General features: G+C 34.8%; 1 protein-coding gene across 6 annotated transcripts in view; it reads right to left on the bottom strand.

The window, feature by feature from the left end:
* CEP192 (centrosomal protein 192) overlaps window positions 1-16,232 on the bottom strand; it is a 132,984-nt gene that overhangs the window by 58,991 nt on the left and 57,761 nt on the right. For all 6 annotated transcript variants that reach the window (XM_027852362.1, XM_027852364.1, XM_027852366.1 and 3 more), the window contains 6 exons: window positions 12,368-12,516; window positions 8,803-9,033; window positions 4,434-4,559; window positions 3,017-3,160; window positions 2,785-2,848; window positions 200-339 (listed from right to left, as the gene is read on the bottom strand). In XM_027852362.1, coding sequence (XP_027708163.1) covers window positions 200-339; window positions 2,785-2,848; window positions 3,017-3,160; window positions 4,434-4,559; window positions 8,803-9,033; window positions 12,368-12,516 — 854 coding nt within the window. The remainder of the gene's footprint in view (window positions 1-199; window positions 340-2,784; window positions 2,849-3,016; window positions 3,161-4,433; window positions 4,560-8,802; window positions 9,034-12,367; window positions 12,517-16,232) is intronic.

The following is a 16,232-nucleotide window of genomic DNA, read 5'->3' as shown; positions in this document are numbered from 1 at the left end:
CATTTTTCTTTTTTAATCTTTGTGTAAGAAATGGATCAATAAGTAGAAGAAGTATAATTCAAAATGAATGCAATATATTAAAAAAAATAAAAGACTGAAATGAAAAATCATAATACTAAATTATCCAAAAATTGATTAATATTAAATTTTAAAACTATACTAGATGAAAGATCAGTTTTATGTTTTATAATTATAGTACCTGCAAGTCTTTTGGAGCATGTATCCTAGCTATTCCTACTCTTGCTCGAAGAGCAACACTTTTAATAACAGTAGTAGGGCTTGGGCTATCAACCTCCACATCAATTCTTGCCAAAAATTCTTCTGCTGGGCCCAGATTCCCTGCAAAATAATATTGATAACATAACTGATTATATTACCGTCCCTTTTTGGTAAAACTGTCTGCCTCTAGCCAAATCAAGTCAAATCGGCAGAAACTAGAATTTCAAAGTAACGTAACGTGACTCAGCATGTTACAAATTATATGACTAAAATCAAAATGAACTTTGGGTAATGCATGAAGAATATTTGTGTTCAAAACACTACGTGTTGTGATTTCAAAAAACCAACCAAAAAAACAACAGTTCCAGGCCTCAAGGAGTTATCATCACTGGGTATACGTTAAAGCAGATCATGGTTAACTAGCACCACCCCCCTCCAAAAAAAAGGACAACTACAAAGGAGTCTGACATGGAGCATATAAGGAAAAATATTTATCAGAAGGTATTACAGGTTAAACAAGCAACAGTGTATGCCCAAAAAGTCAAGAGGAGTAAAGGTGGGTCTAAAAAACTCTGCATAAATAAGTTAAGTTCAATAGGTCAGAGAAAGAAACACTAAAACGAGATGAATTTTAATTCAAGGACAAAAACTATTTGTTTTCTATTCTTTTATAATCCCACTGTGTAAGGGAACCAGATGTATACCTGCAAACAGACAACTCTCAAATAAAGAGAAATTTCTTAGTTTTTAATAAACCCCAAACCATTAAGGGGCAGACACTGTATTTACTTTTCTGCTGAAGAACAGAAGGATCTTGGGAGAAAATATGTAAAAATTATCTAGTAATAATCAATTTGGAATTAATTCATTTGTTGTCAATTTAGTAGCTTATTTCAGTCTTCACCATTAAGTCACACACTCAAGAAACGGAAACTTCAGATATGGAAAATTTTTGACAAGCCAAATAATTTTTTGGATTACCTATCCCAATCTACTGCATCACTAGAGATATAGTAAGAAGACACAGTTGGAAAAATTTTTTTTAGAAAACTGGCATGCACTAGTACATAAGAAAAGCCATACATACCTTTAGATCCTCATTTATTTCTTTTTTAAAAATGAGATAAAAAATCAAAAACAAACACTCCCTTAATCTGATCCTGGTTCATAAAGCAGCTATTTCCCCTGACTTTAAAGACAAATTGAACTGAATAATTAATCAACAAGTAATTATTAAGTACCTACTATGTGTAATCAGGCACTGTGGTAGGTGTTGGTGACACATCTACTAAAAAGAAACAATTCCTGTCCTCAAGGAGCTTATATTCTATAAGGAAGAGATATGTAACTCAAGTGTGTGACTGTATAAATAAGTAATTTTGAGGCAAAGGCATTAGCAGGGGAGAGGATCAAGGAAGGCCTCATGAAGAAGATAACATTTGAATTGAGCTTTGGAGAAAGCTACTGATTCTAAGGGTCAAGAGAACTAAATTTTGTGATAAGGATGCTGGGTAATGAATGTACAGTTAATACAAATGTATAGTTAGAACAGGAAGAAGAGTTCAGTTTTAATACCAACTCCAAATTTATACAAGTCATTTAACCTCCTTGTAAGCTCAGTTTTCTTATCAGAAAAATAGGTATATGTGCCCTACTTACCACATAGGGCTGATGGAATGATCAAATGAGATAATTATAGTAAACTGTAAGGCACCACTATGATTAATGAAAAGTCTCAAATTAATTTTTTAAAAAATCTTTATAGCAATTTCAAGTATACAAATGAATGACTGTTTTAACATAAAAACAGTACAACCCTAAAGGCAAAGAGTCATACAAATAATTGAATTGAAGTTGTTTGGTATTGGTTGTTTTCTCATTTTTGGGGCCCACTTTAATGAATAGAGTCAGCATCAATTTCTATATAATGTTGTAAGGATCTTAAAAATGATTAAATAGGTCAAATGTCCTTCAAGTAGCACATAGCAGGAGCAGCAGCAACAAGAAACTACATAAAATGGAGATGTGACTACAGCCCTTTATACCTACAAAGCACATCCTCACAACTCTGTGATATAGTCAGTCCAAGTATTGTTCCTACTTTGCAGTTGAGAAAAAAGACTTAAAGAGATTAAATAATTTTCCTAAAGTAAAAGAGATCTTAAGATAAGAAGCAGGAATTGGTGCAGATCTTCTGATTGGAGAGACTTCTTTGAACCCTTATTTTTAGATAATGTAACTTATTAGCAACTTTGGATAAAATTAAGCTTAGCCAGGATACAATTATCACAAACTCAAAATTAATTAAGTTTGAAGTAATAATGTTTTTACTGTAAGGATTTCAAAATACTGATTAAAAAAAAAGTAATTCACTGCCCACGAATACATGTAAGTTTCTTTATCTGAGGTCCTCCATCTCTACTCCTTGTGCACAGACCTAATGTTGTTTATTTAAAATGTTCACTCCATTATATATTAAGGTCAAAAAGCCTTAAATTATCCAATAGTGTTAGTGAAAAATTTTATAAATTACAACAATAATTTCAAAATGCTATTAAGAAATACCTGAAGCAGAAATCTGTTTTTTTGGACCATGGAACATAACCCAAATCTTCAGAAATTCTGGATCCTGGAAATGCAAAGATATTAAATATAGACACTGTTAAGATTTAAGAAAATCATAACAATTTGTTTTTGTTTTTCGCAAAATGGACATTCATTACAATTAATTTAATGAAAGAATTCTTTGGAAGCCTTGCCCTCTACTTAAGATAAATATTAAAAACTCCCAACTTACATGTCCATCACGACTGGCATACATCACATGGTTTATAACAGAAGGAGCTGTGAGCTGAGTAATTACATCACTCTGAAGAGCAGTTTCTAAAGAAGTATTAACTGGTTCTTTAGAAAATGTAAAGCAACGCCAAGCTATAGCATTCTGTTTGGAAAACACAAAAATTAACCTCAGCAATGCTGAATCCTTCTTTTTAACTTGACCTATGATTTCTTTTTTTTTATAATAGTATTTTATTTTTTTCCAATTACATGTAAAGACAATCTTTAACATTCATTTAAAAAAATTTTTGAGTTCTAAATTTTCTCCTGAAAAAGACAAAGAATTGGAAAGTGAAGGGATGCGTATCAATTGGGGAATGACTGAACAAGTTGTGTTCCATTACATATGAATGTAAAGGAAAACTATTGTGCTATAAGAAATGAGCAGGCAGGTTTCAGAAAAACCTGGAAAGACTTAGATAAACTGATGAAAATGAAGTGAGCAGAAGAGAACGTTGTACAGTTACAGCAATGTTATAACTAAAAAGGTAAAAGTTTAAATAAGTTATACATGTGCAATCACATAAAAAATATTTCCATATTACTCACGTTGTCATGGAATAAACAGACGAAAGGGGAAAAAAAACACAAAAAAGACAAAGAAGGTGAAAATAGTATGCTTCAATCTGCATCCAGGCTCCATCAGTTCTTTCTCTGGATATGGATAGCATTTTCCTTCATGAGTCCTTTGGAATTGTCTCAGATCATTGTATTGCTTGAGAAGAGCTAAGTTACTCATAGCGGATCATCACAAAACATTGCTGTAACTGTGTACAATGTTCTCCTCTGCTCACTTCATTTTCATCAGTTTATCTAAGTCTTTCCAGGTTTTTCTGAAATCTGCTTGCTTGTCATTTCTCATAGCACAATGGTATTCCCTTACATTCATATATAATGGAATACAACTTGTTTCAGCCTTTCCTTCAATTTCCAATTCTTTGCTACTATAAATATTTTTTGTACATATATGGACCTATGATTTCACAAATGTTTAGGAGCTCCTGCTGAGATGCTTACTTTATCAATGCACCTTCTGTGCAACCTATACTCTTAGTAAGTTGCCTGGGGCAATAAGAAGTCAAATGACTTGTCTGGGATCACAAAACCAACAAGTGGTAAAGGTTAGACTTGAACCAAACTCTTACTAATTCAGAAGCCAGCTCTCCACTACACCATACTGCTCGCAATACTACATGAGAGTTGCCTGAAATTCTAATGTCTGGGTACTGCTCAACCAAAATTTAATGGATTTTAAACAACTATTTGCAAACTATTATTCATAATAGAACTTTATGACTACTTCAAACCCAGCTATTTCTAAAATTCCAAATACAAGACAGGCTTCTGAATTTACTTGAGATATATGGTATACTTACTGCATTGATGATGAGCCTAATTGGAATAACAGCATGAGTCTTGTTTATCAACTTTAATGGGAGAACTTTCCAACTTCCATAAGTTAGATCTCCAAAATCAAGGAAGTCTGTCTTGACTGGTTCCACCTGTTTTTTAATGATGAAAGAAATAACTTTTTTTAAACTATGATACTGAAATGTTTCATTAAGAATTACAATATAGGAGGGGCAGCTAGGTGGCGCAGTGGATAGAGCACCGGCCCTGAAGTCAGGAGGACCTGAGTTCAAATCTGGCCTCAGACCCAACACATGACACGTACTAGCTGAGTGACCTTGGGCAAGTCACTTAACCCCGACTGCCTCACAAAAAAAAAAAAAGGAATTACAATATAGGGCAGCTAGGTGGCACAGTGGATAGAGCTCTGGCCTTGGAGTCAGGAGGACGTAAGGTCAAATCTGGCCTCAGACACATGACGCTTACTAGCTGTGTGACCCTGGGAAAGTCACTTAACCCCACCACTGCCCAGCCCCCTACCTCCCCCCCCCCAAAAAGAAACACCTAAGTCACAGACGAAGATGCCATTATGCTTAATTCCTAATAACCTCAGCACAAGTAAATTGCCCTAGAGCACTGTTCAGAAATTCTAATTTTAAACTCTACTTATGAAATATTCAAGTGTATATCAAAATTTATCAGAAAAAACTACCAAACTTAGTTATGTTTAAATACAGGGTGTCCAAAAAAAGTCTTGAGGTAGTTTTAAGCTCTACAGAGAAGAGTAAGACTTTTTGGATACCCTGTATACATACTGTCATTGCTGTTCAGTCGTTTCAGTTGTGTCTGGCTCTTTATGACCTCATTTGGGGTTTTCTTGGCAAAGATACTGGAGCGGTTTGCCATTTTCTTCTCCAGCTCATTTAACAGATGAGGAAACTGAGGCAAAAAGAGGTAAGTGACTTGCTCAGGGTCATGCAGCTACTAAATGACAGCGGCTAAATTTGAACTTAAGAAGATGAGTCTTCCCGACTCTAAACCTGGCACTCCATCTACTGCACGCACACTTAGCAGTCCATACATATACTACTTCATCCTAAAATAAAAACTACAGGTTCAAAATTACATAGCTGCATTTTGAAGAGTTCACAACAAAACAGAAGTATTCTATAGGGCCTATTTTGGGTTTTTTTTTCTTTTTGCACACAGTAGTTGGCACATAACTGCCCTAAGAAATGATAGCTGTTGCATTTAATTCTGTATCAAAACACATATTTCAGACTTAATTTGGTCCTTAAACATTGAAAATATTTATTTAAAATGATGACAATCTGAGGTATAGGCACAGCCCAAATCAAAAAGGAAAAAAGTAGCATGTGATGTGTCTGTATCTTTTATAATATATTGAAAACAGTGGAAGAAATGACAAAAAGGGACATGATTGCAGTGTTATATTCCCCTGTTCCCAAAAACATTATTTCTGATGGTGATCAGAAGTATGTCTAAATTCTAGATTCTCCAGAAAAGTATTTTAAAAGACAAACCTCCTCACCCCAGAATTTGTTCTCACTTCAACTATGCTACATACTGACACTAAATACATTTTTTCAAAAATTAAACTTTTGTTATATCACCTTCTACAACTTTTCTACCTACAGGATGAAGTCCAAAATTCTTAACCTAACATTGAAGGCTTTCCATAACCTGGAAAGGTTTCAATTTATTCTTCTAACCTAATCTTTAACTGTTTCCCTGTATAACAAATCCTCAGCTCAGGTCTGAATGGCCTATATCTATGAATACATCTTTTGAACTGCTGCCAGCCAAGCTGAATTCATGTCATGCTATTTCCTTCAAAACTGCTTGGTGTCTAGTGAAATCCTACTCATTCTTCAATGTTCAACTTAAGATTCATTTATATCATGAGATTTGTGACAATTATTCCAACCCATACTAAACCCTCTTTTCCTCTGAGCTCCTATTGTATTTAACCACTCACTGAGCACTCACAAACTTCCCTATATGTTAGTCCATATACAGGATATGCCTTTTCTCAATAATCACTGCTATGTTTATGCTAACTTTTCTTTAAAAAAAAAAATTAGAGAAGGTTGTCAAGGTGTTAAATCCCAAAGAATATGGTTTCTAAGCTTTGAAAACGAGTGAGGTACTTCCCTAGAAGTGCAATATGGAAAGAGATGTGAATGGACATGTGATCCATGTCTCCTGAATTTCAAGAAATCCAACCTCTCATGTTTTTGGTTTGTTTTTTTTTTTGGTGAGGCAATGGAGTGAAGTGACTTGCCTAGGATCACACAGCTAGTAAGTGTTAAGTGTCTGAGGCCATATTTGAACTCAGGACTTCCTGAATCCAGGGCCAGTGCTCTATCCACTGCGCCATCTAGCTGCCTCTTATGTTTCTTTACTATTAAAAACTTCACCACTTTCCTGGATTCCCTTCAACTTATTATACATCTTACATTGGGTGGCAACTTACAATTTTAGGGAGAAAAAGGATCCTCAAAAAACATCTCATACACTCTAGATTTTTACAGATAAACCACTTTTTAAAATATAATAGTTTTATATAATTATTTTCATTGTATGTGTATATGTATATGTGTACATAGATATATATAGATATTTATCTCTCTATATATACATAATGTATATCTTATTCTAGAGCTATATTCAAATTGACACTATAGCTATTTTAAATCAATCATCAAGCATTTATTTAGGGCGTATGTGCTAGGCAATGGGGAAACAATGTCAAAAGTCAAACAAACAGTCCCTATCCTCAAAGATAATGGAGGAACAACATGTATAATATTTATACACACAAGAAAGATTTTACAAGGATTGGGGGGGAGAACACTAGAAAGTGGGTGGAATCAGGAAAATTCAAATCTACTTATCATTGGAAGTTGCTCAAGGGTTGAAACTATGTACGATTTTTGACTTTTCTCTATCTCCTCCCTCCCACAGACCCCAAGTATCTAGTATATTACCATGTATACAATAGGTGCTTAAATCAATATTCAGCAAATGAATGTAAAAAACTCTTACCTCACATGGTAGAAGGCCTCTAACCACCACAGAGAATTTTACCAAACAGTTAAATACATACTTAAGGACAATAAAAGGTAATCAGGAAGGTAGGTTAAGATCTTGAACCACTTGTAAAACTAAATATGGAATGACCGTCAATCTTCTCTCAGTACATGCTATTCACTTCTTAAAAGTTTGGAGGAGATGTAACATTTGAGGATAAAATATCAATGTATAAATAGTGATCATTTTAGTCAACTTTTACATATTGGGTTGCTGCTGCACAAATTTTTGAAACAAGAAACCCAATTTTATGTATCGTCAAATTTGATTTCATCATCTGAATGTCATCATTTCAAATTTTATAAATTCTAGAGTCAGATTCTTTGCTTTTCCTTTGTCAATAATCCTTCTACCTTAAAACTCTCTCCATATCTGCCAAATATGCTGTGGCTTCCACCTGGCCTTCTTCATCTCTTTCTACTGCCTAGCTGTATTAAGAATCCAAATATAACACACAGTCAATGTGTTATATTTCAACAACTGTTGAAAGAAAGAAAAAAATAGTTACCTTCCTCTAAAAAGGTAGCTTTTTTTTAGTTCTTCCTGAAATGTAAACTACTACTTAGCTCTCAGCTCATAGTTGAGTATTATAGTTCCATATTCAGTATTTTGTTTTATAAGCCTTTCTGGGATATCTGGTTTCTCTCAATCAAAAGGTATATATTGACTATAATGATGATATTAAATATTTATTGCATATTGCCTCCCCCATTAGACTGTAAGCTCCTTGAGGGTAGGGACTATCTTTTGTCATTCTTTGTATCCCCAGAGTTTAGTAAAGGGCCTAGAATATAGTGGGTGCTTAATAAATGTTTACCAAATGACATATTAATTTTATGTTACCTACTCATGTGTGTATATGCACACACACATATATGAACACATGTATAAACACACATATATACACATTACCTCTATGTGTGTATATCTACATACACACATATAGTTATTTATTTCAGATGGATTTTATACATAATTGCTACCTGGGCTAAAATGCCAATGATATATTGACCTTTATACAGCATTTTACACTCTAAGTACCTTCCTCGCAATAACACTGTTATGTAGATGCCAAATGATTACTATTTGATTTTGAGATGAAAAAAAAAAATGAGATTGGAAATGAAGTCACTTGCCTGAAGTCTCTTAGCTATTAAGTGGCCGAGATGGAAACTAAGCCCAAGCATTCTAACAAGAAACCCGATGCTCTTTCTGCTATACCACTAATAAGTAAATTGATCTATTTTAAATTACCTGAAGTATTATTAAACTATTACTTACCTCCACAATAGGATTTTCAGCAATAGCTGTTAAAACAATTCTACTTGCTAAAGCTTCTGCTTGGGCTATTGTATCTGGATCTGATGAAACAGGCCAGGAAGAAACTCTTAACACACATCTGAAAATCCCAGGGTGAGTTGGCATGAAAAGCACTTTTATCTCTTCTGTAGTATGTGGTCCTATTACAGTTTTATTCTTGAAAACCAAACAACGGCATGTTGAGAGATCCACCTTTAAGGAGGAAAAAAAAACAAAACCGCACTGTTAACTAAGCAATGTCTTAAACACAGTTTTAACAGTTATTAACTGATGAGAAAAAGCAAAATTAAACATAAGGCAAAGCATTTACTATTCTTCAAAAAGAACTCCAAAATAATTTACAAATGGGAAAAACAAACTTTCTACCACTCTTTACTGAGACCCCTTTCAACAACCCTAGAGCACCTTGCTCTCCCTTCAATGCTACTGACCCTTGCCAAGGCACCAACAGTAATTGTGACCTGGGGTAGTCTCAACTTCCATTACTCAATAGCGAGGTTGACAGGTTAGAAGACAAGGAGATTACTACCCATACTCATGCTATAGTGAGGAAAAATGTATGTTGTATCCCCAATATGTGAGATCTCAATACACTTTCCCATAAAAAAAATGTCCTAAATGACTGTCAGATATTCTCTAGTTTTATATTTCAGGTACATCATGGGTAAAATCAGCTTTTCTGAGGCAGCTAAGGAGTCTAATCAATATTCATAACATGGTTTCTATGGAAAAAAAGTTTTTAACTGACAAAATAATTTTTGCAATGCAAATTGGTAACTGCTTATACAAGCAAGAATTAAAATAGATTGGTGGTAAGAAGTTAGAATTCTCTTCCATGTAAGTATTCTTATTAAACTGAGAGAAAGTGGGAAAGGAAACCTGACAAGGGAAGTTGACATCAAAGGACAAATGAAAAGAGAGACATTTTAATAGCTTATGTCTAAGTTTACTGTCAGTATCTTATCGACATTTTTAGTCAAAATTCAAACTAGATGACTACTACCTACAATAAGTCACATGGCCAAATGATATTACCAGTAGGAAACTCAGAAAACATTGCTAAAGCTTGAAATGTTTGGCTTCTGAGGAGGGACAGGGTCAAAAGAGAGAATAGAATAAATGGGGGTGGGATAATATGAAGGGAAATATACTCAGTTTTTCACAACATGACTACTATGGAAGTATTTTGCATGACTATACATGTATAACCTGTATCGAGTTGCTTGCCTTTTCAATGAGGGTGGGTGGGGAGGGAAGAAGGGAGAAAATTTGTAACCCAAAGTTTTAAAAACACATGTTAAAAAAAACTGTTTTCACATGCAACTGGGAAATAAGAAATACAGGAAACGGGGTACTGACATATATCCTGCCCTACAGGAAAACAGAAGGGGTAGGGGATAAGAGAAGGTGGGAAGAGACAGAAGTGAGGGTAGATTAGAGGAAGGGGTATACAGAATGCATGCCATCTTGGGGTGCAGGGAGGGATGAGATGGGGAGAAAATTTGGAACTCAAAATCTCGAGGAAGCAAATGTTGAAAACTAAAAATAAATCAATTAAAAAGTTAAAAAAAATTTTTAAAAAAAGATTGCAATGTTTGGGACAAGAAAATTGAAACTCTTAGGGGCACAGATAGAGTTTTCATCTTGGTACTCTATATGAAGGAAATCAGAAGAGAAAAAGTGGCTGGAAAAGTAAACAGCTGGCTGAGTACATAGTGTCTAAAAATGAGATTTAAATTTGTGGACCACACAAACAATGGAAGTAAGGGTAAGAAACCAGGTATGGATAAGCAAGTGTGAGAGGTCTGTAAAAATATGTCAGGGATACAACAACTGAGAGATTAGAGAAGGCTGATGTTGACATCTATAGAAAACAAAAGGGATTTCCAAAGCTATATTCTAGAGAAGAAAAAGAGCAAAGAAACAGAAAGACTTCTACATGTCATGGTAGATGGTATTATAACTAAAGGTAGAGAGAAAGCCTAATTGTTTAATTCTTATTTTGCTTTTTCTGACATAAAGAATAATTTCTGAACTACAAAGGAAGAATAAAATGGGTAGTTAAAACCCAACACATATAACAATAGCAAAAAGAGGTACTAATGGCCATTTGATGAGTTCAAGTCACCTGCCCCTGATGAATTATATCCTGCAGAACTAAAGAACTGGCAGACATGATTCTTTTTTTTTTGTTTGTAAGGCAATTGGGGTTAAGTGACGTGCCCAAAGTCACACATCTAGTTGTTAAGTGTTATGTGTCTGAGGCCGGATTTGAACTCATGTCCTCCCGATTCCAGTGCTGGTGCTCTAGCCATTGTGCAACTTAGCGGCCCCTCAGATGTGATTCTTACAATACCATCAGTGATCTTTGAAAAACTGTGTAGAGCTAGAGATGTAACAAAAAATTAGATAATGGAAGAGTCTACAAGCCAAGGAATTTGACTTTGATTCTATTACACAATATTAAGGGAATGATTAGTGACAAAGGTACAGGAAAGGAAGTTGTGTAGAAATAGTTATCACGATCATGTCTGCATCAAGAACAGGTCATAGCAGACTAACCCTTTTTTAAAAAATCTTACTAGACAGAGAAGTGGGAGAAATGCAGTAGCTATAGTTCATTTAAGATTATTTTAGCAAAGCATTTGACAAAACTTCTCATACTATTATCGAGGAAAAGATGGAGGGATATGAGTGGTTGAATGATCAGTCCCAAAGAATATTCATTAATGGTCTGATGTCAGCTAGGGAAAAAGTCTCCAATGGAGTAGGGATTTATACTTGGCCCTGTATCACTTTACATTTTTATTGATGACTTGGATAAAAGGATAAAACAGCAGGCTTATCAAATTTGCCGATGACAGAAAGCTAGGAGAGACAGTTAATACAATGAGTTATGATTGAGTCAGGATCCAAAAATATTTTGATAAAGAAGAACACTGGATCACATAGGATAATGTTTAAAATGTGATCATAAAATCAATTTCACAAGTACAAAATGAGGGTAGTATGACTAAGATCAGTTTATCTGAAGAATGTTAGTGTGCTGAAAGCTTGGTCATTATTTGTAGAGGAAATTCTTTTATAGGGATAGGTTGGAAATAGTAAGCCAAAGCAACATTCACAGGAAAACTGCCTGAAAGAATACAATGTAAGATGTACTTACTAACCCAAAACTTAAGGTAACTAAATAAGTTAATATCTTATTTTGTGGCACTATGATAAAAATATTTTTTAGCCAGGGCAAATTATGTAATCGAGTTCCTTAAAATATGAGTAACAAACTGAATATCAAGTGGAAAACAGAGCTTATTACTTTCAATAAATGTTATTGGAAAAAGCAAATACATGAATGACTGAAAACTGTAATAAGTAAGAATTAAAATAAAGATTTTACTCCATTATTAAGAATTTCCTATATACAGTTTAAGATACATAATATAAATAGTTGAATTGAGAAGCAAGAAAGTAAAGATTAGTTCCTGACAATCTTTAAGTGACCCTGATGATAGGCAGAAAAACTTACCTTTTCACCATCAACAGTAATGCTAAGTATTCCAATGGTGACCTGCAACCAACGGTCAGTTGGATTAAAAATACTAAGATTGGTTTGAGAAGCAATGCCCACACAACATGCATGAGGAAACTTCAACTCTTCAGGCACTCTGACATTCCCTGGATAATGATAAAACACAATAACAGGAATTATGTGGCTGATTTTTTCCTCCATTTTTTTGTTATTCCTTTCAATTCAAAATTAGTTTTATATTAAAATTAGACCCACTTAGTCATGTTATCATTCAACATGAACACAGAATATTATCTCCTGGCTCTTTAGGAGCTCTTAACACTGTTTTAAAAATAGTCAAAACAAATTGAGCATTACTGAAAATATTTTCTATTTCTTGGTATATGAACTTAGAAAATGTTTAAAAAATTTTTTAAATTATAAATTTTCATTTAACAGTGGTTTGTTTCATGAATCATATTTTTAATTTCTTTCCCGTATCAACACATAAGATACAGATAATTTACTACCTTAAAATTTCCAGAGAAGCTATGTAACAGTAAGCTCTAAAGAACATAAAACTTATGTAGGGCAGCTAGGTGGCACAGTGGATAGAACACCAGTCCTGAAGTCAGCAGCACCTGAGTTCAAATCCGCCCTCAAACCAAACACTTGACATGTACTACCTGTGTGACCCTGGGCAAGTCACTTAACCCCAATTGCCTAAAAAAATTTAAAAAAAAAACAAAACCGTAAAACTTAGTTTACCAAAAAAAGTGCCTTAGCTCCTTCTGATGCCTGTGTTTCTGTGTGTCTGGAGAGGGTAGGGGAGATGAAGAAGAGGAAGAAGTTGTCTGGGTTTTTTTTTAAAGACCAAAAAAGAGGTAGAGCAGTAAAGAAAAGGTATATACATACACACACACACACACACACACACACACACACACCTTTGTGTGTGTGTGTGTGTGTGTGTGCAGCTAGGAAGTACAGTAAAAAGAACGCTAGGCCTGGAATCAGGAAAACCTGAGTTCAAATCCAGCTTCAGACTATTACTAGCTGAGTGACCTTTAAGCAAGTCATTTAACCTGTCTGCTCAGTTTCCTAAACTGTAAAATGGATATAACAGCACCTACCTCCCAGAGTTGCTGTAAAGATCAAATGAAATATCTGTAAAGTGCTTAGCACAATGCCTGGAACTTAGGTACTAGATAAATGTTTATTCTCTCCATTCATCCTCCCTCCCAAGAAAAAGTAAATCATAGTACTGAAAAGGAAGGAGCCCATGGCTTGGTTCAGTTATGTGCTCACTGGACATCAGGAAAAGAATACAGATGAAATGATTAAGAATGAAATAGGAATAGCCAGATAGGGAGTAGAGGAAGAATAGTTACATTTATTTTTCCTTTGTAATTTAAAGCAGTAAATTCACACCAGCTCCTCAGGATAGTCAATTTTAGCAGAAAATGAACTTGGTCAGGCACAGAAAAATATATTTAAACATTTCTCAACTAACAACTGAAAACACAGAGGGTTAAAAAGGAGGGAGGAAGCACAAAAGTGTAATAAGGTCAGGAGAGAAACAACTTGATAAATAGTTTGAATTAATTACAAAAGCATCTTGCAAAGAAATGTTCTGCAATGAATTCAATTCAACACACATTTACCAGCACCCCTCTGGAGAATATTATCAGGTGTTAAGGAAGAACAAAGTTTATGTAAGACAAAACTCATTTTCACAGCACTCATTAGCTTTGTCAGGTAGACAACCTAAAAATAAATAAAATTATATAAAAACACATGGAAGAAATGATTAAACTTTTTTTTTTTACAATGACAGCTAAAGGCATAAATGGAATGCAAATTAACTCTGCAGCTGGGGTTGAGCAGAGCTCAACCAATAGATAATGTGTCATAAGACAGGGTCAGAATTCATGTAACCCCAATTATGTCACTGAAATAAAAAAAAAAAGATGCCTGGAGCAAGGAAAAACATAGGAGACTGTTTAGATGAGATGGAATGAAGGCAAAAAGGGAACAAAATTAATTATCATAGGCATATATTATGGATGTTACTAGGTCAGGAGGAAAAAATGGATTATTTCCAGGGGAAAAAAATTACAAATCTATTAGATATGTATGAGGGTAAGCTAGGTAGCACTGTGGATAGAGTGCTGGGCCTAGAATCAGGAAGACTTATCTTCTGGGTTCAAATCTGGCCTCAGACACTTACTAGCTGTGTGACCCTGGACAAGTTATTTAATTCTGGTTTGCCTCAATTTCCTCATCTGTAAAATGAGCTAGAGAACGAAATGGCAAGCTACTGCAATATCATTACCAAGAAAACACCAAATGGGGTCATAGTCAAACACAACTAAAAAACAACTGAACAAAAGATAAAGTAGGAATGAAGGACCTCACTTATTTGGAGTTCTACTGCAATCAAGTATCCTCATTTTAAAGCTGAGGAAACAGAGGAAAACAGAAGTTAAATCACTTGCCTGAGGGGTCACACAGCTAAGTGTCTGAGACCAGGCTTGAACTCAGGTCTTTCTGACTCCAGGTACAGCACTCTATCTACAAAGCCTCAGAGAACTGTCAATCTGATGAAGGCTTTAAAATTACCAAAAGCTAACCATAGAAGGAAAGGATGATTAATATCTAAATCAAAATAAATTAAAATCAAGGATCAACAAACTATGGCCCAAAGGCCAAATCTGGCAGGAAGATAAGAATGGTTTTTGCATTTTTAAATACAATAAAACATTACTTTAAAATGTAAAAAATCATCCTTAGCTCCCCAGGTCTAAGAAAACCCCAGATCTAGATTTCTTTCTTAAGGACCAAGAATTAAACCCAAATCACTCTAGCTGTCACTGATTGGCCAACAACAGATCCCAGTCCAAGCACCACTTACTCACTGTTTGGGCCCTAATGGCTCAGAATGAATGTAAACAGCAATTGTTTCTGTTTTGGCCAGAAACCCTGAGGATCTTCCCCTCCCAGATTGATTTTTTTTTTTTAAAGTAGGTAAAAGAGGCCATCTTGTGCCTCATTTCTTACCTAGCCTTAATCACTGAATGGGCAATGCCTCAGACAAACTGAGACCTGGGAAAGACTTAAGCTTAAAAAGTCCAAGGTCTCCCACTGAATCCAAGGCCATCTCCAGTCATCTTGATCTATATCTTGCCACAGGACCCAGATGGCTCCAGAGGAGAAAGTGAGACTGGTGACTCTGCACAGCCCTTCCTCACAAATTCAATTCACTCACAAGTCATGGCATCATCTTCTTGACGCCATGGTCCTCTTCAGGAATGAAGGACAAACATCATCTTTGTAATCATGGGCAAGTCATTACCTTTCAACTTCTGTTTATCCTTCTATAAGATGTGAATAATACCTATGGTAATCTTTTCAGAGGGCTGATGATGGTAGACTGAAAAGAGGTATGTATAAAGCACTTTGCAAACTTTGAAGGCCTAGATGTTAGTTACTATAATTATCATCGTACCAAAATTATCATCATAGCCAAAAAGACAAAACAGTCAATAAACACATTAACAACATTAACTGAAGCAATAAATGATATGAGTAAAGTAGCTGAATCTAAGAAATCCACAAAATTAATCTGTGTTTCTACATACCATTCATTACCAAAGGAATCATGGAAAGGATAAAAGGAAATTACAGAAATAAGCATTCTTCCGTAATGATATCAAACATCTGTATGTGAATTTGTGAAAGTGACACAATGTATACAGTAATGGACTGGGAGTCAGTAAGACTTGAGTTCAAATCCTAACTCTGACACCTACTTAGCTGTGTGACTTTAGGCAAGTCATTTTTTTTCTCTCAGCCTCAATTTCCACATTAGTTAAATGGGTAT

This window comes from Vombatus ursinus, unplaced genomic scaffold (genome assembly GCF_900497805.2).
Source record: "Vombatus ursinus unplaced genomic scaffold, bare-nosed wombat genome assembly UNPS02009573.1, whole genome shotgun sequence".
NCBI classification, from domain to species: Eukaryota; Metazoa; Chordata; class Mammalia; order Diprotodontia; family Vombatidae; genus Vombatus; species Vombatus ursinus.
This window is presented reverse-complemented; position numbering and strand designations above follow the sequence as displayed.